General features: G+C 42.0%; 1 protein-coding gene across 2 annotated transcripts in view; it reads left to right on the forward strand.

Annotated features, from left to right (window-relative positions):
* Positions 1-23183, forward strand: part of Cul3 (cullin 3) — a 56789-nt gene that overhangs the window by 14518 nt on the left and 19088 nt on the right. For both annotated transcript variants that reach the window (XR_013896483.1, XM_080268610.1), the window contains exons 6-10: positions 5048-5242; positions 6925-7101; positions 8212-8490; positions 11655-11833; positions 17784-18141. Coding sequence is in view for 1 of the 2 variants with exons in the window: in XM_080268610.1 (XP_080124736.1) it covers positions 5048-5242; positions 6925-7101; positions 8212-8490; positions 11655-11833; positions 17784-18141 (1188 nt within the window). In the remaining variant the exon portion in view is untranslated. The remainder of the gene's footprint in view (positions 1-5047; positions 5243-6924; positions 7102-8211; positions 8491-11654; positions 11834-17783; positions 18142-23183) is intronic.

Consider the following 23183-nt stretch of genomic DNA (forward strand, 5'->3'; position numbering starts at 1 on the left):
AAGTGGGTTGGTGGAGGGTTAGTGCCTCTCCCTGTAAAACAAATAACTCAGAGTCAAATGGCCACCCCGTGCGGGATTATGGCGTCTGGCAATAGATAGATAGATTGATTTCTGAGTAAATGAATATATGGCTTGTTTCATTGGATTTTGCTGGTGTTTACCTCTCCCTCTGCTGTGTTTTGTCTTTCTTGTTTTCTGGACAAAATATCTCGGCCCATTTTGAGGAAGGAAAGAGAGACTTGGACGACAAGAATGAAAATTATGCCATTTTTCCTCTGAAAGAGCCCTTGTACTGGAGTTGGCCATAGTACTTTATATATATATACACAGTATACATGTATACTGTATATTTATATATAGCTAAATCACCTAGTTACTTCCCAGCAGTTTTAGATATTGATGGAGTAGAGAAATTAGTGGTAAGTAATTATCATCTAATCCAGTGTTGTCCCATGAGGAGCATAGGAGCCCAGGGCCCTGATATTTAAGATGAGTGTGACTAGCCTTGCTCATCCCTGAGCGGCATTATGTGAGCAATAAACCCCAACCACCCTTGGATATAAACCTGCACCGGCTCAGTCTGATTGGTGCACCCTAATTACCCACTAAACCACCAGGCGCCACAATTTGGTTATAAAGTTACCACCCAGCGTAGTAAATGGTTTCCTGATGTACAGGAAACCATTTGGCTTGCCACTCCATGTTGAATCACCCATAGACAGAAGGAAGAGGAGAGAATGAAGGGAAAAAGACAGGAGGAAGGAAGGAAGAGAGGAAAAGACAGGCACCCAAGAATAGTACTACAATTACATCGAGTGAGTGGATGGTGAGCGCAGAAGCCTTAACTAAAACTCTGTGACTGAGTGCCCTATCTAAGAGTGATATTTGCTTGGTTAGGTTCGAGGCATTTAGGCACACATCAGTCTTGTAGTAGTACTTGCCAGATTTGCTGTTAGCCATATGTGCAAACATTTTTAGGCACACATCAGTCTTGTAGTAGTACTTGCCAGATTTGCTGTTAGCCATATGTGCAAACATTTTATGATGATAGTTGGGGGTGCCCATCATCCACTCACTTGATGTAGTGCTGTCTACTTCTTCCTTCACCTCTAGTATTCTTTTTCTGTCTGCCCTCCTCTCTTCCTGTTTTCTTTCATCCCTCCTGTCACCTTTAATAACTCTTCCACTTGAAATATATGTACGCTGAGTGACAAGCCAGATAATTTCCTGCAACCCAAAAAACTGCTTACCGTGTTGGGTGGTAACCATACAACCAAATAACGGATTGACGTGGAGCCTACTATGGTGCCCCTGTTAACTGGGTGAGAAGATGAAATGCGGTGTCCATCCAGGAACCAAGCCTCCATACTCCTTCTCACACCTCGCTGTGACAAGGCTCTGTCTGCCATAAGAGAACATCAGTTCAGAGCACAGGATGGCCCTGCAGAGATAGTTACCTGCTTGTGGGTATGGGTCTGCTTGGCCACATAGCCCAGGGTTACTCAACAGTAACATATATTTTGCAGGGCAGTGTCAGGTTTTCACATGGATCAACCTTTTTAGACCTGGTGGCTACCATGCAGTTGTTAATGTTGCTTTGAAATATATGTGTCTATGTATGTAGCCAATATATATATATATATATATATACAGTAAGGTCCCGGGTTACGTCAGTATCGACTTACGTCAATTCAAGGTTACGACAGTCGGTCCGTGAGTGGAAATTTTAAAATATAAGAAAATAAAGAAAAAATACGTAAAGAGTGGGTTTTGAAGTGTTGCTAAGTACCGCGAGATGTCTCTGGCGTTTTCCCGCCTCACTCTTGACTACCAACAACAATCGCTCTCAGTCTCACTGCTACCACCGCCTGATACAGTGATACCGTCATTTTCTTGTGTTTTTCGCCATCCTGATTCCAAGATGCCTAAGAGACAGCTTCCTGGTGACCATAACGACTCCAAGAAACGCAAGACCATCACATTACGTGAAAAAGTCGATATTATTAAGCGTAATGAGAAAGAAGAAAAGGCATCTGCAATCGGGCGTGCGCTTGGGATGAGCCGTACTACCGTAGCTACCATCCTCAAAGACAAGGAACGTATCTTGACTCACGTTAAAGGTGCAACTCCCATGCAATCAACTGTGATTACCAAGCAAAGATCGGGACTGTTGATTGAGATGGAACGGATGCTAATGCTGTGGATTGAGGAAAATAATCAACGGTGCATGCCTCTGAGTGAACAGTTAATCTGTGAAAAAGCACGCACACTCTACCAAGACCTTAAGAAAGAAAAAAGTGAGGAAAGTGAGACCAACGAGACATTTGTGGCATCAAAAGGTTGGTTTACTCGTTTCAGGGCTCGAGCAAACCTAACCAGCAAAAGAATTTTCGGAGAAGCAGCCAGTGCAGATGACGATGCAGCAAAAACATTCGTTAAAGAGTTGGAGGAGTTGATTGAGAAGGAAGGCTACATTCCAGAACTTATATTTAATGTTGATGAAACGGGACTAAACTGGAAAACGAATGCCTAACAGAACCTATATTGCTAAAGAAGAAAAAACCATGCCAGGTCACAAAGCATCCAAAGAGCGCCTAACGCTACTTTTTGGGGGGGAAACTGTGCAGGCGATTTCAAGCTCAAACCGCTACTCGTGTACCACTCCGAAAATCAAGAGCTCTTAAGGGGATCCTTAAAGCTAGCCTACCAGTTCATTGGAAAAGTAATTTAAAGGCTTGGGTGACTAGTGCAATTTTCATTGACTGGTTTTCAAAGTGTTTCGTGCCAGAGGTTGAACGGTATTGTGCTATGAAGAATCTGCCATTCAAAGCTCTTCTCATTATTGATAATGCTCCTGGTCATCCTTCGAGCCTGACAGAGTTGCACCCTAATGTAAAAGTTGTGTTTATGCCACCAAACACAACATCAATCCTACAACCCATGGACCAAGGTGTAATAAGAGCTTTCAAGGCTTACTACCTGAGAAAAACATTCAGACAGGCAATACGAGCAACAGAAAATGGTAAAGTAACACTCAAAGAATTCTGGAAAGATTTCAACATCTATAAGGCAGTTAAAAATATTGGAGAATGTTGGGCTGAAGTGACTGAGACAAATATGCACGGAGTGTGGAAAAAGTGTGCCCTAACCTCATAAATGACTTTAAAGGATTTGATGAAGACAGTATAAACGAAGTCAAGCGCAACTGTGTGAAAATTGGAAAGCGATTTAAATCTGGACATAGACGAGAGTGATGTACATGAACTTGTTGATTCACATGATCAAGAGCTGAGTAATGAAGACTTGCTATACCTAGGAAAGCAAATGGAAAATGATGAAAAAAGTGATGAGGCAGAACCGCTAAGACAGTTTAAGATTAAGGAAATGGCAAATGCTTTCGACTTCCTAGAAAAAGCAATGGCTGCATTTGAAGATCAGGACCCAAATGCAGAGAGGTTTGCCAAAGTGTACAGGGGAATTGAGGATGCAGTGTCCTGTTATCGTCAAATCTATGACGAAAAGAAATATGCCGCCAAGCAGTCTTCAATTCTCCAGTTTTTCAAGCGAACTGAACACCGAGCCACACCTTCACCACCAGTTGCTACCTCATCCTCATCGTCAACCCCTGACTCCCTATCTTCAGCCCCTGACTCCCCTGCTTCAGCCCCGGACTCCCCTGCTTCAGCCCTGGACTCCCCTGCTCCGGTCCCTGACTCCCCTGATGCAGTGCCTTCCACATCGCAACCCCAGTAACGAGTCAAGTTGATGTCAGAAGGTATGTAGTGACACATAGTATGCATCTTTTATTACAGTACCATACAGTAATCGGTCATTTTATCACTGAAATAATTTTGCTGTCCGAGTGAGAAAAAAAAAAAAAGCCATCAAACTTGATGTTAGAAATGCTTACATTATCGTGCTGGTAATGATGTTATTTCATATTTTACGGCAGTAATTTACAGTAAACTTTATTGTATGATGAAGTATGAAAAGTGCTTGAATATAGGAATAAAATGTGTGTTGGCAGTGTGCACGTGTGTAAGGACGGGAGAGTGAGGGAGCGGCAGCCAGACTCAGTTGTGGGTGAGGCAGTGGTGGCGTAACTCTGCTGCCATGACGATGAGAAGTGCTGTTACCGCAGCGAGTGCGGTACTGTGACGAAGACTCTTAGCTAGTACAACTTATATTTTATTCAATAAATATCATCAGTTCAAAAGACTATGTTTCTTATACATACCTGTTATAAGATTATTACATGTATAGTATGCAATGTATGGTTGAAAAATCTGTAAGATGCATTGCGGTAAGCATAATCATACGACGTACTGTATAAAACTCGAGTTACGTTCAAAATCGGCTTACGTCATGTCTCAGGAACGGAACTCTGACGTAACCCGGGACCTTACTGTATATATATATATATATTGTAGTGCTGCTCTTCGGTGTCTGCCCTTTCCTCTCCTCCCCCCATTCCTTCCTTCCTCTTCTATCTTTCTTTACTTCATTCTTTCCATGTCCATCTGCCTATGAGTGACTGTACACTCCCTCTTTTGTCTTTGTCCTTCATTCTTTCTTCCGTCTGCCTACCGGTGACTCAACATAAAGTGACAAGCCAAATGGTTTCCTGTATACCAGGAAACCATTTACTATGCTGGGTGGTAACCAAATAATGGCACCTGGTGGTTTAGTGGGTAATTACGGCGCTCCAAGTGGATTGAGCCGGTAAAGCTTTATATCCAAGGAGTGGTTGGAGTTATTGCTCATGTAATGCCACTCAGGGATGAATGAGGCTGGTCACTCTCATCTTAAATGTCAGAACCAACTTGCCTAGGCCCAGGCTTCTATGCTTCTCATGGGGCAGTGTAGGATTGGATGATGGATGGATATATCTATATATCTATATATATATATATATATATATATATATATATATATATATATATATCATCATCATCATCTGGACCTCCTTTCCCGCCCTAGGGCACGGTAAGACACACACACACACACAGGATGAGATGATTTAAGTTTACTCTTTCATTGCCAACAGATGGAAAACTCTGGAGTGGTCCACATGCTCAAGAACAACAAAACTGAGGACCTGGCCTGCATGTACAAACTGATGTCTCGAGTGTCAGACGGTCTGCGGGCAGTTGCGGAATGTGTGTCACAGCATCTGCGGGAACAGGGCAAGGCACTTGTGGCTGAGGAGGAGGGTGGCAAGAATGCTATCACTTTTGTCCAGGTCAGTATTAACCATTTCATTTCTGTTAATGCATTTGGGTATTTTATTTGGGCAGAAACCAGACAACTCTAAACACCACAGACCATACTAGTGTGTATTGGTCTTTTCTCTTAATAGCAGCAGTCAAGCCATTTCCCATCTCAGACCCCTGTCTTGGAGGTCTCCACACAGGACAACAACCCAAGTCTTCCTCAGTCTCTCTGGGCATACTTTGACCCTCCCCAGCGTATCACCCTCACTCTTGGCATGTCCAAATCATGTTTTACTTAACTGGTTTGAATCTCTTCTTTGACATTGCTTATGCCAAAACTCTTTCATGGCACACTGTTTTCAGTTCTTTTATTCTGTGATGCTTTTTTCATCCATCTCAACATTTTCCTTTCTGTGCATTCCAGTCTGTCTGCATATATCATCATCTTTCACTGCCAAAGACTTAATGTCATACTGCATAACACTTGTTGCATATGTTGTTTAGAGTACTCTGCATGGAAAGAGAGCCCATTCATAGTCAGAAAAGGCGCTGGTTCCCTGAACATCTATCCACTTCCCATTTTAGCAGTGAAACTAGTCCTGGTCCTGCTTCTGCAGTCAGCATGCTTCCTGGTAGCAAATCTCCCCCACACAATCCAAGTGGTTGTCATCCCAAACATCTTTTCATTCATTCAGCAGCCTGAACACTCCAGTATACTGCACATGGGAAACTTCTTGCATCCTGCAAACTACCTCCAGCACCACTATATCTTTTGAGCCCATGTATGACAGTATTTTCACAGAATAGAATCCTTCCCACATCCTTTATTACACTCTGCACAAGGCCATGCACCTTGTTCCATGATATAACCACCCTAGCTCCTACTTACCATGACATTTTGTTTTATCATTTTATATATTAACTGGTATGATAATGGAATGTAAGAAGGAAAGTGTATGGCACAGTAGATTTTGGCAAACAGTACAGAGTAGAAAAAGAATCACTGAATTGCAGGATCCAGATGGAAGGTAAAATGCTTGAGGAGGCTAATAGTTTTGAGTATAGTATCTAGGAGCTATTTTGTATAAATATGGCAAAATGGAGGGTGAGGGTAGGGAAGTTAGTATGAAGGTTAAGAATGCTGTGCATGAAACTGTTTTGCTGCTGACACTCATATGAGAGTGAAGTCTGGGCAGTGAGTGACAAGAGAGGTGCCAGGTTGCAAGCTGTAGAAATGACCAGTCTGCACAGCTGTAGGAATTGGAAAGATAGAGGATGTAAGTAATTGTGAAATTTATAGTTGTTATGGAAAGGAAGAAAAAGACATGAGTGGAATTTGGAATTGCGGAGTGGATAAAGAGGAATACATTGAGATGGTATGGATATGTACAAAGAATGCACATTGATAGGATTCCATAGAAAGTTTGTGAAGGCATGACTGTGGGCAGTGTTGGTAAAGGCAGACCTTATGTGATGTGAAAAAAAGAGTGGAACAAAGAGGAAGAGGAGTGTGTGAGAGTGTAAGAAGTGTCTGTGAGGAGAAGGTAGACTGGAGGCGATTCTGTCATGGCCATCCCTTGTTCAGGGGTTCCCAGAGGGATCCAAGGTGTTGGAGATGATGAACTGGTAACATATTAATAAGAAGTAAAGTTAGAATGTTTTATTTTCCCTAATGTTCTCAGGTAGGACTTATAAATCTCTTCTTTTTCAGAACTTGCTGGACTTGAAGGACCGGTTTGACCACTTCCTCCACAACTCATTCAACAATGACAAAATATTCAAGCAGATGATAGCAGCTGACTTTGAATACTTCCTCAACCTCAATAACAAATCACCAGAGTACTTGTCATTGTTTATTGATGACAAGCTCAAAAAGGGAGTTAAAGGGGTAGGTATTCTGGATTGTGTGTGTGTGTGTGTGTGTGTGTGTGTGTGTGTGTGTGCGTGTGTGCGTGTGTGTGCGTGTGTGTGTGTGTGTGTCCTCATGCTCATCTGTGTATGAACCTAGTGGAATATAAGGTGAAGTTTTACCTCTCTTGCAGTCCTTCATCCTCCTGGGGGGCTAGGGAGGGAGTTGAAGGATGTTTGTATAACCAGGCTGAGGAGTTGCCCAGGTATATTGGTGCTACCACCTGAAGCCATCCCTTTCCAGTACCTAAAGTTTTGTGTAAATTGATCATACTGATGAGAGTTTAGGAAACTGATGACTTGTCAGCTCCAGCTGTGACTTTTGGCATGGTATAGTTTATCCATATTGAAGGATATTGGAGTGTTTGTGGTACCTTTTCGTTAACTATTTCATTTGTATTCTGCACTGTAATGTTCTCTTTCATATACAGGTAGTTACAGTTTATTCATAGGTTCACGTTATGGGAAAAAACTGTACATAGTCTTTTAAAATGTTTAAAAAAGGATCTTTTTGTATAATTTTTTTTTTCTCTCCCTTTGCTTACCTTATTTTTTATTATTTATTTTTTTTCACTCACTTAAAGGCCGCCTTCAGTGGCCTTTCCACTCCATATCAGAAAGGCTTTGTTACAGTAACTTCAGTGCCCACAGAGAAAGTGATCCGTCTAAGCCGCTGAAGGCAATTGATGTCAAAAGACCAGAAATGGGTCATAATTTGGAAACCAGTGGCCCGATTCGACTGGAAATTGTTTTATTCTTCAAGTTAGAGCATTTGAGCAGTACCTTGCTCGGACAAAAATTGTGTAACCGCGCTGTGTTTGCTGTGTTACAGTAACAGATGGACAAACAAACAAACAGACAGAAAGTGGATCATTATAATGTAGATAGATACTATAGATAGATGCAAGAGGAAGAGTAATATTTGATTATCTTAGATGTATTAAGGTAAAATTTTTTGGTATTGCTCAGTTTTGTTTTATGTAAAAACTATTTTACATTGTGTTTTGGCACATCTGACCCTTGCATAATTAAGAGACTACCTTTATGGCTGTTAGTGTTCCCACAATGATGCTGATCCCTTGACCCATAGATGACAGAGGCAGAAATCGAGGTAGTGTTGGACAAGACGATGGTCCTCTTCCGGTTCCTCCAAGAGAAGGATGTGTTTGAGCGCTATTACAAGCAGCATCTAGCCAAGCGTCTCCTCCTCCAGAAGTCTGTCTCAGAGGACTCTGAGAAAACCATGATCTCCAAACTCAAGACAGAGTGTGGTTGCCAGTTCACATCCAAGCTAGAGGGCATGTTTAAGGACGTCACAATCTCCAACACTATTAATGAGGAGTTCAAACAGCGTGTTAGCAGTGCTGGAGTAAGTTTAAAAGGTTTACCGGATTTCACGGTCATGTTTGGAAACAGCTGTAACTTTGCTGTGGCAAAATATTTCCAAGTTAGCCATCTTATTTGTCATGACCCTGTTTTTCTCTGTAATCCACCCACTTTAACTTGGCATCATTTGCTCCCCAAACCTCGCCCCCACAACATCCTGGAAAGTGGTCAAAACCCTTGGCTTTGACCACTTCCCAATCATCATCACTACCAAAACCAGCATCATCCCAGCTGGCCACAGACACACATACAGTAATTATAAGAGAGCCAACTGGGAGGCCTTCACAACTGAAACAGAACAACACTTTGAAACATTAAACACACAAACATCAACACCGCTGTGCACCTTTTCAGTACAGTTACTCAAAATGCAGACAAAAGACGCATCCTTAGAGGCAACAGAAAGAGACACAATCCCAACTTCACACTAAAAATTCAAGGCCTCATCAGTCAGTGCGACATACCCCAATGCGACACTCTGCAGCACTCCCCGACACCCCATAAGCAAGACGCCGCACAACAAATACAAGCACTCAGCACTCAAATAAATAGTAAAATATCAGAGCAGCAAACACTATATTGATAGAATTATCTCCAAACATTTGATCACAAAAACACCATCAAACTCAACAGAGCACTAAACAGCATCACACTCTCCAACAGCAGCACCATACAATCACATGCAGCCATCACAACAACAGACACCATACCCGCAAACAAACAACAAGCAAACACTCTCATCAATCACTTTTCACAAGTCAGCCATCTAAACCCCCATTATGACCACTGACGTGTCATCCGATGCAAGAGACAGTTTCCCACAGACCTAGACTTTGTACCCTTCACTTACAACCAGACAGAGCACATCATTAGCAGCCTTAAGTGCTCATCTGCCTGTGGCCCAGACAACATATGCAAACTACACCTTAAACACCTTGAACCACAAGGCATAGAAGCACTCACCAATATATGAAGCTACAGCTACTCACACAACATGATACCCAACATATGGAAGCATGGTACTATCATCACTATCCCAAACCCAACAAAGACCCCACGTTGCCTTCCTCACTCCGCCCCATCACACTCCTCAGCATCCCCTCCAAAGTCAGTGAACGACTTGTGTTACAGTTAGTAACACCTCACTTCCCCCTAGCCCCATCACAACATAGTTTTAGGCCGCAACGCTCCACAAACACTCTTCTTACAGACCCTACACAAAGAGTTTTTGATGGCATCAGTTCAGCTAGACCACTACACAGAACACTCCTAGTCACATTAGACATTAGCAAAGCTTTTGATGCCATCCCTTGCCATAACCTCACAAACAAAATATTCAGCACAAACATGCACTGTAATACAAAAAGATGGCTGGCAAACTTCTTAGCAGGCAGATATGCACAGTAGCATTTGCCAGTCAGTCATTGAACATCAGAAACTTCACAAATGTCATCCCTCAAAGATATGTGTTGTCCCCTACACTCTTTAACCTTTACCTGCACGACAAACCCACACCCCGCACACCACAGATACACATAGCTTCCTGTGCAGACAACATAACACTTACATGTACACACCAAAATCCAAACACAGCCACACACATCCTCCAACCTTACCTCAACACACTACATGAGTGGTTCATCACAGACTCAATATAGCCCCAGCCAAATCTACAGTGACCTTTCTCAAACTGGACAGCAGAACATGTCACATTTCACACCTCACCATAAACAGCACCCCTCTAACCCCCCCCCCCACACACACACACACACACACACACACACACACACACACACACACACACACACACACACACAGAGCGTGTGTTCTTGATGTAACATACATCAATGTCATTTAAACAACACATCACAAACATTAAAAATAAATTATCACCAAGACTCAGTGTCTTAAGGTCACTTGCCCATACAACATTCGGACACAACAAAGAAACCACCACCACAGTATACGAACAATATATACATTTTGATTAATTACGCAAGCCCTGCCTGGGCTTCTAACCTCTGTAAAACAGACTACAACACCCTAGAGACGATACAGAACAAGGCCTTAAAAATAATCATAGGCTGCACAGCTACTACACCTACAAACCACCCACACCAAGAAATCAAAGTCCTTATAGTCAGGGATCATCTAGACATGAGAGGCACCCAAATTCTTGCCGCAGCCTCCAAAAACCCACACCATCCACTACACTACATGGCAGCACATCTGCACACACCAAGGAACATCAAAACACCCAGCACTCAATATCATACAAATACTGTCATCCCTCCCCCACACCCGCCTCAACCAGCTTCCAGAAGCATATCCATGCTCAGATCACCCGCCGCTCCATTCAGTCTTTCAAAGACAACACACGGCTGCATGCACGGCCTCCCAATATCCACCCATCTGAGTCCTACCTTCCTCGTGAGGACAGGGTCCACTTGGCCAGGCAGAGATGTGGGCATCATCCAGCCCTCTTGAGTTATCAGAAGAGGCTGAATGACCCAGTCACTGATGCCTGTCCAGGATGCAGCACAGCATCCCATACTGTTAAGCTCATTGTGGAAGACTATTGCACACAATCACTTGTGCCAGCAACACAACATACACTCCTTGAGAGCTCTGTGGGAAAGTCCGGTCTCAGCTGTGGCCTTCCTTAGAGACTCGGGACTGTTTGGCGAGACTGCTTAGGGAACAGCTACTACTTGTCAGAGATTTTTTACTTTTTGCAGCTTATTTCCTGTAGCTCATTGACTTTTTATACAAATATTCTAGTATAAATCTCATTTTGCAGCTCGGCATTCAAGGTGGAAATAGGGATATTTCATGCCAAATTGAACAGTGTATAATAGAAGTTGGTAGGATTCATTAATAGGAACAGGAGAGCACTAGAGGAGGCGCACCATCTGTTGTGTACTTTTCAAAATGGGACAAACATCCACTAGCACATCATTCAAGACTGAAACTCCCAAGTCCACATCCAGGCTAAAGGAGGATATTCTTCAAAATCCTAAGGGATAGAGACCATTCCATTAACTGCCTTCCTTCACTTTCTTCCATCTTTTATTGTTTTTCTCCATGCCATTCCTTTTCAAATAATGTGCTGATGAACGATAGTAACTGAATAATGTTTTGCACCAGACGAATCTTTGTGGTGTTGACATCTATGTGCGTGTGCTGACTACGGGTTACTGGCCCACTCAGTCGGCGAACCTTAAGGCCAATGTTCCCATGGCCCCGAGGAGTGCCTTCGAGGCCTTCAGGAGATTCTACCTCAACAAGCACAGTGGCAGACAGCTCACCCTTCAGCCACAGTTAGGGTAAGTCAGGTTAATTACTTCATTCTGGTGATGTGGTGCTGGAGAGGGGCACCTTCAGATAGTGGCATTGCTATAACTAGATGGATCTTTTGTCTTCTTTTCAGGTAGCATCACATCAGGTGACAAGCCTAATGGTTTCCTGTAATCCAGTAAATTATTTACATTGCTTGATGGTAACTATAATACCACCCTATACATGTTCCCCACATGTCAACAACAAGTGGGTTGGCAGAGGGTTAATATCCCTCACTGTAAAACAATCAACTCAAAGACAAACGGTCACCCTTTACGGGATTATGGTGTCTGGCTGTAGGTAGATAGATAGATCTTCTGTTCAGTTATGCAGACATACCTTGTCACGCCCTCTGCTGTAAAAGAGGGATGATGGATTACAGGAGAAAGGCAGCTTCAGCCTGCAGTCTACCAAATTCATATATAACCCCTGCTGGGCTGATTCCTTGCAAGATAGTTTATCTCCCCTGAGTCATTGTTTTATAACCATTGTAAATTGTACCTCATAAGTGGCTTGTAACTTGGCCTGTGCGACCTTTGTGCCTCATTTGGGGTCTGAAACTTGGCAGGGGATAATGATCTAGCAGGGGTTAAACCCCTTCTTTACGGAAATGCATTTGACAGTATATGTGTACTTTCATTCTTAAAGCTATTGAGGTACCAAGAAAATTTTGGAAGTACACGTGTACTTCCAAACATCATTGTTGTCAGCATGGCTTTGCTGCCTTTGTATGGTGTTATAATCCTTCCATGTGGTTTTCAGCTGCAGAAAAAGCTGGACTGTATGGTAACACTCCATTTTTCTCGATCAGCTGTTATGTCGTACATTCATCATGAACCCTCATTAGTTTCGACCAATTGTAGACTGCATATATGACATAATTTCTCAAGCACCAATCAGATTATCAGCCTCCCCACCACCCACACCTCCCCTGCAAGTATGGGACTATTTTTCAAGTAAATTTGTGAATGATGACTTAGTGTGCCTGCGGCCTTGAAGGGAATGTGTACTCTGCACTAAACTCCGCCACAGACCCCTATTATACGGAAACATGTCGTCAAGTGATGAGGAGGAAGATTTTACCCTCCTTTTAGACAGTGATCTGGATGAATCTGATAATGAGTGGTTGTCTGAGGAAAGTGACGATGATCCATTGTATGAGCCGGGATTGAATGAGGGTGGGAACACAGACGACAGTGAAAGTTGGGTGTCAAGTGTGTCTGCCTCGAATTCTGACTCTTCAGCTCCTCACACATTTAGGTTACTGAGTGACCCTTTTTCAGACAAAAGACCAAATGATTTGCCGCATGTGGTGGAAGATTTTTCGAATGTGCATCTGAAAGTAATTTATCACATTGAAAATCACCTCTACAGTGAATTTGATTGTTTCATGTTGTTTATGACAAAAGAGACAGTGCAAAACATTTATTCTTGGACAAATGCACATGCAGACAAATTTTTCATTGAGAACCCAACAGAAAGCAAGAGGAATTTCATGGGTAGGAGATGGGTTAATGTAACTGAAAGTTAGTTCTTTGTGCTTATGTTCAGCTGAACATTACCAGGCCTGGCACAACCAGTAACCCACATGCATTCCTCTGTCATCTTTCTCTTACTGTCCCTTCATTTTCCCTTCCTTTTATTTTTCTTTTCTTTTATACTTAGTACACCCATATTCTTTTCCTTTTACATCAGTTTTTCCCTTATTCCTTCATTTTTTCTTCACTTCTTTCATTCTTCTTTATCGCGTATGGCCTTGCCTTGCCTTGCCTGGTTGCATCTGCCTCTGAGTGCACGTGTAGGCTATATACTGTAGGTCACCTCCTCACTCACTAAAAACCTATTATTTACTGCAAGAAATCAACATAAATTACAAGGTAATGAATGCACTTATAAACTGTGCATATTACTGTTTTCAGGCCTAAATATGTATTTGTTATTTATGTATGTATATTTTAACAAAACTTATGAGGAAAACAAAAATATGTAATTTTTTTTTTTTTTTTTTTTTTTTTTTTTTTTTTTTCACAATCTTTTGGGGTTTATCTGATCACTGATGTTAAAAAAAAAATAAATAAGTAAATAACGCAAAGTTATTAGCTTAGACACGATGATGAATAACCCTCCATCCCCCAACGCACTAAAAATGTTGCGTGACAACTCGGTGTTGGGGGGCGGTGGCCGCCAACGCCACGGTAAAGAAGGGGTTAATGACCATATATAATAGTATATGGTAATTGTGTAGCCTGTGTTGGTGTTAAGTATGGTGTAGTGCCTGTAATTGTACAAAATGAATTGCAAAGAGAGAGATGTTAGAAAGTCTTCAAAGCTCACAATAATCTAGGCCATAGTGATTCAGTGGAGCTTTTGACCTCTGTTCTGAGAAAAGTCTGTCTATCTATCTATTGCCAGACGCCATAATCCCGTAAGGGATGGCCATTTGACTTTTGAGTTATTTGTTTTACGGAGAGGGGCACTAACCCTCCACCAACCCACTTGTTGCCACGTAGGGAGCACATATGGTTTGGTTATATGGTTACCACCCAGCTTTGTAAATGGTTTCTTGGCTTACAGGAAACCATTTGGCTTGTCACTCAATGTAAAGCCACCTGTAAAGGAAAGAAAAGGAATAAGTGACAGGAAAGATGGGAGAAATAGGAAGAGAGGAGGGCAAGCACAGAAAAAGAATGATACAAGCTAAGGAAGAAGTAGGCAGCACTACATCAAGTGAGTGGATGATGGTTGCCACCACCTAATACTTTAATTGCAACATGTTGATTTTTTCATATGATATCACAATTGAGGGAGTGTTGACCATATTCAATGCCGCCTTCATTTATTAGTACTAATAAACTGGAACACATGTTTTTTTTTTTCTTTTCCCCAGGAAGTTAAAGAAGAATGCTTATTAATGTTTCACTGCTTCCCATGACGTGGATTTGCCATTGTTTTGCAGTTTGCTGTACCAGTTCTATAAAAATTTTCTCTCTCTCTCTCTCTCTCTCTCTCTCTACTGTATGCACGCACACACACACACACACACACACACACACAAACTTCATGAATGGAGTAGCACATGGCAAATGGAATTCAATGTGGACAAGTGTCATGTAATCAAGTTTGATCTCTCTAATCTATCTAATGCCAGACGCCTCAATCCCGTTTGGGGTGGCCACAAACAAATCGCCTCCAAGTCGCCCTGTCCCCCGCCATTTCACTCCCCTGCTCCCAACTCACACCCCCCTCTCTCATATACCTCTCCACCCCATCTCTCCATCTCATCCTCGGCCTCCCCCTCCCTCTTTCCCCCTCCACCTCACTCACATACACTCTCTTCGTCAGTCTTTCACCCTCCATCCTGTCCACATGGCCAAACCACCTCAGTGTGTTCCTCATAACGCTTCCTATCACATCCACATCAACACCACAACGCTCCTTTATATCCTCATTCGTCAGCCTGTCTCTCCATGTGACTCCACAGGCTCCTCTTAAATAACTCATTTCCACGGCTCTCACTCTTGACTTGTGTCCTTCCAACAACGTCCAAGCTTCACTTCCGTACGTTAGAGTTGGTATCACAATACTGTCATGTAGTAACTTTTTCACTTCCATGCTCACTTCCCTGTTTCTTATCACTGCTTTCAAAGAACCAGCAACCTTTCTGCCCTGCTGTACCCTTTCAAGCACTTCACCCTCCAAACCTCCATCCTTACTCATCACACTACCCAAGTACTTAAACGTACTCACATTTTCCAATTCCTCACCATCCAACCTCACTGTACATTCACTGACTTCACCTCTCTCAAAGACCATCACTTTACTCTTCCCTACATTCACCTTTAGATTCTGTTTCTTACACACTCTCTCAAGCTCATCCACCAAGCCTTGCAGCTCCCCTTCGTCTTCACTCAACAACACGGTATCATCTGCAAACAACAGTACAGGGAGTTTCCAAACACTATCCTCTCTCACCAGGGCCACTCCAACATCCACTACCCTACCTTGTACCTCTTTTATTACCCCATCCATGTACAGATTGAACAACCATGGAGACATGACACATCCCTGTTTCAACCCAACTTTCAAAGAGAAAAATTCACTTAGTTCACCATCCACACGCACTGCAGCCTTCGCACCATCGTACATACTCTTCACAGCATTCAACAACTTCCCATCTGTTCCATATATTCTTAACACTTTCCACAATCCTAGTCTATCCACCCTGTCATATGCTTTCTCCAAATCCGTGAAAGCCGCATACAACTTCTTTCCCTTCTCTAGAACCTTTTCCACTAAAGATCTGAGAATGAATATCTGATCTACACAACCTCTTCCCTTCCTAAAGCCTCCCTGTTCTTCTCCAACTAATTTCTCTGTTCTTTCTCTGACTCTGTCAATAAGTATCCTACCATATACTTTTCCTATTATACTAAGAAGACAAATGCCCCTATGATTACCACACACTTCTTTTTCCCCTTTTCCTTTGTACAAGGGAATAATTATACCTGACTTCCAATCCTCTGGGACTCTATCTTCCTCCCAGGCCAATCTGCACATCTTCCACATCCATTCTACTACTATCTCTCCCCCATGCTTCAGCATTTCACCACACACTCCATCAATTCCTGGGGCTTTCCCTGATTTAACTTTCTTCATTGCTTCCACAACTTCTACTGATTTCTTCCTGTCTTCTCACCTCCCTCCTTCTTCCAGCCATTCCCCAGCCACTTATACTCGCATTACTTCCATCCTCCACGTTCAACAATTCCTTAAAGTGTTCTCTCCATCTGCTCACTTTTTCTCCCTTCTCCACTAGTAGTCTACCATTTTTATCTTTCACTCCCCTGCTAACTTCACTTCCACCCTGTCTTACTCTTTTCACCTCTTTCCAGAACATTTTCTTACAAGTTTGGTAAAAGTGGAAAAAGACCTGATTGGGATTATAAGTTAGGAAATAAAACCCTATACACATCAGAAAGAGAGAAAGACCTAGGTGTGATTATCAATAACAGACTATCTCCGGCTGACCACATCAGCGAGAAGGTACGGAACATGTATACACTGCTTGCAAATATGAGAATAGCATTCACATACATAAATGAAGACATGCTGAGAAGGATAATAACATCATTCATTAGACCAACCCTGGAATATGCATCAATAGTCTGGAGTCCTCATCTCAAAAAGCATATAGACAAGATTGAAAAAGTTCAAAGGGCCGCTACAAGATGGATTCCAAGCTTAAGGGACCTAAGCTACGAAGAAAGACTAAATAAACTGAATCTACCAACACTACAGGAGAGAAGGAAAAGAGGTGACATGATAATGCTATATAAGTGCATATCAGGAAAGGAGAAAATAGACATAAATGATTACTTAACATATGGAGAAGCATCAGCAAGAGGACACTGCAAAAAACTGCATAAGAAGAGAGGTGATAAAGACATAAGGAAATTTAGTTTCCCAAACAGAGCAATTGATCAATGGAATGCACTACCGAATGAAATAGTGTGTGCCAAAACAATTCACAAATTTAAGGATATGTACGATAAATATGGTCTAAGACACGGGACAGTACGAGCTTGACTCATTCCTGTAAAGATACAATTAGGTAAGAACACACACACACACACACACACACACACACACACACACACACACACACACACACACACACACACACACACACACACACACACACACACTCTCTCTCTCTCTCTCTCTCTCTCTCTTCCCTGACTTACAAGGCTTCCCATATCTTTTTATCAGCATGTAAGTTTTCATCAGTAACTTAAAATTTCAGCACAGTTTGCCATTTATTTTGTTACCATATTCCAGCTGCATACTTTCTGAGCCCAAACTCAACTCATCCTTAGATGGGAAGAGGTTAGGGTGATGATGATGATGATGATGATGATGATGATGATGGTATTGCAGGTCAGCAGATCTCAATGCAGTATTCCACGGGTCAAGGAAGGAAGAGAGTGGATGTGCTTCGCCGGGACTGGCAGCAGGTTCGGGTGACAGTGTGAGCAGTGTGGCAGGTATATCCTCCTCCTCCTCAGCCTCCACCGTTCCTGCGCCTCCCCCCTCCAATAGTAATGGACTCATGCCCTCCCCAAGCCTCCCTGCCGCACCCCCCATTCCAACATCTGCCTCTGCGGCCTCCCCCTCTGGGGCAGCCATCATGGGAGCTGGAAAGCCGTCAGGACCCAAGAAACACATCATCCAGGTGTCGACATACCAGATGGTCATCCTTATGCTGTTTAATACCAGGGATAAACTCACTTACGAGGTCAGTTGTCTGTATTTAAACTGCTGTGATTGGTAGCATATCTCCTTTCAGAGGTTAGTTGTCTGCATTTGAACCCTTTAACTGCATGGATTTCTTATCAGTTGAGGTTTGTTGTCTTAGGATTGCAGTTTATTAGCCAGCAGAGAATGGTGAGAAGGAAAAATGATGAACTGTTTGACAGACTTATGTCCCAGACTACACATAATATGAAAGATTGCACATTCAAAAATATATTTACCTGAGAATGAATGAATGCTGAACCATTTACAGTTATTCTTTAAATTTTCTCATATTTCTGTATATTTTTTGTTTTTCATTATTGCTTTTGGGAGGCTTCAAACTAGTAGTTAGACATACAGTACCTTCATTAACTTCTCTTTGTAGTAGAAGTCTGTTTTTAGTTAAGTAGAATTATCTGGTGGTTGCAAGGCTAAAATATACAGTAAAACCTCGATATAATAGACCACAATATACCGAAATTCGTTTTTATTAGACTCGAGGAGCTTACCGGCCTGAATTCTCACGTTGGGAAATATCCGATCAAGCCAGAAGTGGTCCGGACTGCCTGACCTCAGTCCAGCTTGGGTAGGGGGATGGTGGAGGATGGGCATGTTTGGGTAGGTTGTTGTGACCTTGATGATGGGCATTGGATGGGGATTGGGTGGTTGTTGTGACCTTGATGATGGGTGTTGGATGGTTGTTGCGAACTTGATGATGGGCATTGAATGGTTGTTGTGAACTTGATGATGGGCATTGAATGGTTGTTGTGAACTTGATGATGGGCATTGAATGGTTGTTGCGAACTTGATGATGGACATTGAATGGTTGTTGTGAACTTGATGATGGACATTGAATGGTTGTCATAACCTTGATGATGGACACTGAATGGTTGTCATAACCTTGATGATGGGCATTGAATGGTTGTCATAACCTTGATGATGGGCATTGGGTGGTTGTCATAACCTTGATGATGGGCATTGAACGGTTGTTGTGACCTTGGTGATTGGCAGTGGGTGGTTGTCATAACCTTGATGATGGGCATTGAATGGTTGTTGTGACCTTGGTGATTGGCAGTGGGTGGTTGTCATAACCTTGATGATGGGCATTGGAGTGGGTCAGGATCTTGAGGATATAGATTGCTGGATATGATTTGGATAACAAATAATGGAGCAACGGTGCTATTGAGAAAAGAAGTTGTGTGATCCGGATTACTGTCTGATGTCAGAAAAAGTCCGGGTTAGCAGGGGGAAGTCTGGATGTCACTTTTATCGGAATTTCGCTGTTTTCAGAATGGCCTGGGCCCCAATTAGTCCGTTATAGTGAGGTTTTAATGTAAATGTCATCAAAATTGTAAGGTTAAACCACTGTGGATACATTTTTCATGATCAGGTAGAATTCCAGAGCAGCTAGAGAATACACACATTACTCCTTCAGTCCAGTGATTTTTTTTTTTTTTTTTTTTTCTCCCCTCCCATGCTATCTTCTGGCAACTTTATTTAGTGTAGAAAAGATCTGTTGTAATGAACTGCTTGTATCTAATGAAAGTTATACCTAATTTTCAAGTTCAGAAAGTCTGTCTCAAGTTAAATACAATAATCCCCCATTCATCTATCATGATGCAGCCACAATGGAAGAGTTGAGAGGAAGGATGGGGCTGGAGTGTATTGGTGTTGTGATGAGGAGGGGTAGATTGAGATGGGTTAGGCATGTGGAGAGGATGGGGTATGACAATTGGGTGCAGAAAGTGAGAATGTTGGGATTAGGTTTGCAAGGGGCATACCGAAAAAGACCTGGGATGACTTCGTCGAGTGCGACCTCAGGGATAGGGGACTGAATAGGGAGGCTGCCAGAGATCAGGCAGCATGGAGAGCTGCCATTAGGTGACCAAGGCTGACAAATGTAAGCATAGTGGGGTCTCTGTAAACAAAATAAGCAAATGCAGCCAAGGCACTGTGGGATAATGCTGTACTACCCTCCCTACTCATCTACAGAGGATATAACCCAAATAAAACCCTATACAGCTCTCCCTGTCGGTACATAAAACCATCTTGATACCAATTTTCCAGTGGCCATGGGTATACATTCATTATATGATTAATAACACAAACATATTTTAATATACCGGTAATTTAAATTATTAAAAATGACTTTCCTCTATACATATTCAACTGTAGGCCTCACTTAACTGCATTGAATGCTTGTTCAGTTACAGGCGCTAAGAGTGTTATTTATTAAAAAGGTAGTAAGATGCTTAAATGGAAATGAGCCAAAAGCAAGCAATATGCTATGCAGGTTATGCAACACAAAAGGAGACAGGCTGTTATTAAAAAGGGAGTAAGATGCATAGTTGGAAATGAGAAAGCCAAATGCAAGCAACATGCTATGCAAGTTATATAATGCAAAGGAGACAGGCTGGTGCCAACTACATGCATATTTAAGCAAATAATGCCATATTTTCCATAGAAGGAGCTAAGGCATTAAGAATATATTATTATATATTAAAAGTGATAGTGAGATATGTAGATGGAAATGAGCAGAGCTGAAAGCAGGCAACCAGCTACGTACGTTATATAAAAAAGGGGAAATGCTAGTGCCAGCTGTGTGCATATTTACTTAAACAAACTATTGTTTTCCACAGCAGGAGCTACAGATACTAAGAATATTTTTTTTACATTTTAAGATTGAGGGTGAGATGCATAGACAGACTGAGTAGAACCAAAAGCAGGCAACTAGCTACATAAGTTACGTATCACAAAGGAGACAGGCTGGTGCCAGCTGCATGCATGTTTACATAAACTTCTTTCATTTTCCATAGAAGGAGCTACAGGCATGCACATAGGACAAAAGCAGGCAACATAAGCACCTACAAAAGCTCTGGTATGGCAACAATGGCCACAGACTCTTTGATAAACTTAACACTGGACAGCTTACTCTCTCTGATTGAGGTGGAGCAGGCAGTGACCTTTGTTTTGGCTGGCATCGTCAGTGGTGCAGGGATGTTACGGGGAGCGGCGGGTGATTTGAAAAATTCGGTGTCCGTGCACAATAAAAAATGTATATTGCTTTAATTCAGCCAGATTATGTGCTTTATCAAATAATGATGTGTGTCAGGTAGTGCTGTGTCAAATAAGTGGGGGATTACTGTAAAATTATCTGAAGACATCAAGAATAATATGAAAACTACACCTTGTGAGGGAGTTGTTAAGTTCCCAATATAAGCTTCCTTGTTAATAGTTGGGGATATGCTCACTTTTTTTTTTATTTATTTTTTTTTTATTTTTTTTTTTTTTTAGGAATAGTACTAAGGGTAGGTGAGGGGACTCATCATCCACTCACTAAGTGTTGTGCCACATTCAGGTGACTGTGCATTGAGTGACAAGCCAAATGATTTCTTGTTGGGTGATAACCACATAACCCGTGGATTGCGCAATTACCCTTTTTTTGTTTCCATCCCGTGGTGCACAAAAAATGAAGATTTTTTTTTTTTTTTTTTTTTTTTTTATAAACTTGAAAATAAACATCTAGGGCATCATCTGGTGGAAAAAAAAAAAAATTCTCCTCTCTTTGTCTTTCCGTAGGGCTGTGCGTAAGTTTACATGGGGTAGGAATGAAAAAATGAAAAAAATATATATATATATATATATATATATTATAAACCTGAAGATAAACATCCAGGGCATCATCTGGTGAAAAGAAAAAAAATCTCCCTCTCTCCGTCTTTATGTAGCACTATGCGTAAGTTTGAGTAGGGGTGGAGTAGTTAGCGGTGATGCACGGCCAGCACAGCCTGAGCTGTGGCTTGCAACATGATGCTACCCAGCCTGAGCTGTGGCTCACAATCCATGGGTTAACTAGATGACACCAGGTGTTTTAGTGGGTTATGGTGCTTCAGTTGGATGGATCCTAAAGGGATGTACATCCAAGGGATGTTTGGGTTTGAGTTTATTGCTTACATAATGCCACTCAGGGCAAGCGAGACTGGCCACTCTCTCTTTAAATGTCAGGACTGAGTAGCCTAGCCCTGGGACCCTATACCTGGTGGGACAGGAAAGGTTTAGGTGATACATAAATAGATAGAATAATCGGTACTGTTAAGTGGAGAAATTTTGCTAATGAGCTTTATTGGTAGCTTGAGAACTTGAATGGTTGATTTCACTGTACAGTACTTTAATGACATGGTGGCAAAAGTGATTGTAAAAAAATTACAGTTTATAACAAGAACTTCCCATAACATGAAGTCCCCTCATGTGAAATTCAGAATTTGTTGAGGCAATGAACATGATTATGTGTAGCATGCATTTTAGGAAAGGAGAGAGAATGTTGATTACCTACAAATCTGAGGGAAATAGTAGCCAGATTGACTATTTCATGGTCAGGAGGGCTAATAGGAGATTCGTGAGGGCTGTTAAAGTTATAGGGAGTGAAGAGTGTGTGCAACAACACAGATTATTGGTATGTGGCATGGTGCTTAAGGAGCATGTGGTGAAGGAGAGGACCTATGCACCTAGGAGGAAAATATGGAGGTTGAAAAACTAAGCAGTAATGGATGCCCTCTATAGCAAGATGAGTAGATTGTTGGCTGAACAAGGAGCTGTTGACAGAAGTGTTAATGAATAGTACAGAGCTCTGAAGAACAATCTCCTGAGAGTTACTGATTCAGTGTGTGAATGGACAAGGGGCCTTCCAAGACATAAGACAACCTGGTGGTGGGATGAAAGGGTATAAGCAGCAGTTAAGAAGAAAAGAAGGTTTTTCTGGGAGTGGAAGATGGGTGGTAACAATGAGGAATACCTGGCTATCAAGCATAGGGTTAAAAAAGAGGTATACAGGGCAAAATTAGTCTCAGAGACTTTTAATGGATAAACTAAATAGCTTTGAAAGGAAGAATATGATATTTAAGATGGCAAATCAGATGAAGAGGATGGTGGACAGTAAGGATAGTCAAGATGCCTGGAAATAATATTATAACCAGTTGCTGAATGAGGAGTTTGACTGGAACAAGGACTGTTTGGAGTTAGCAGATCCAGTATTTGTCCCTTGGC

The sequence above is a fragment of the Coenobita brevimanus genome, chromosome 28 (genome assembly GCF_032717465.1).
Source record: "Coenobita brevimanus isolate Jiangsu-jjx chromosome 28, ASM3271746v2, whole genome shotgun sequence".
Taxonomy (NCBI): domain Eukaryota; kingdom Metazoa; phylum Arthropoda; class Malacostraca; order Decapoda; family Coenobitidae; genus Coenobita; species Coenobita brevimanus.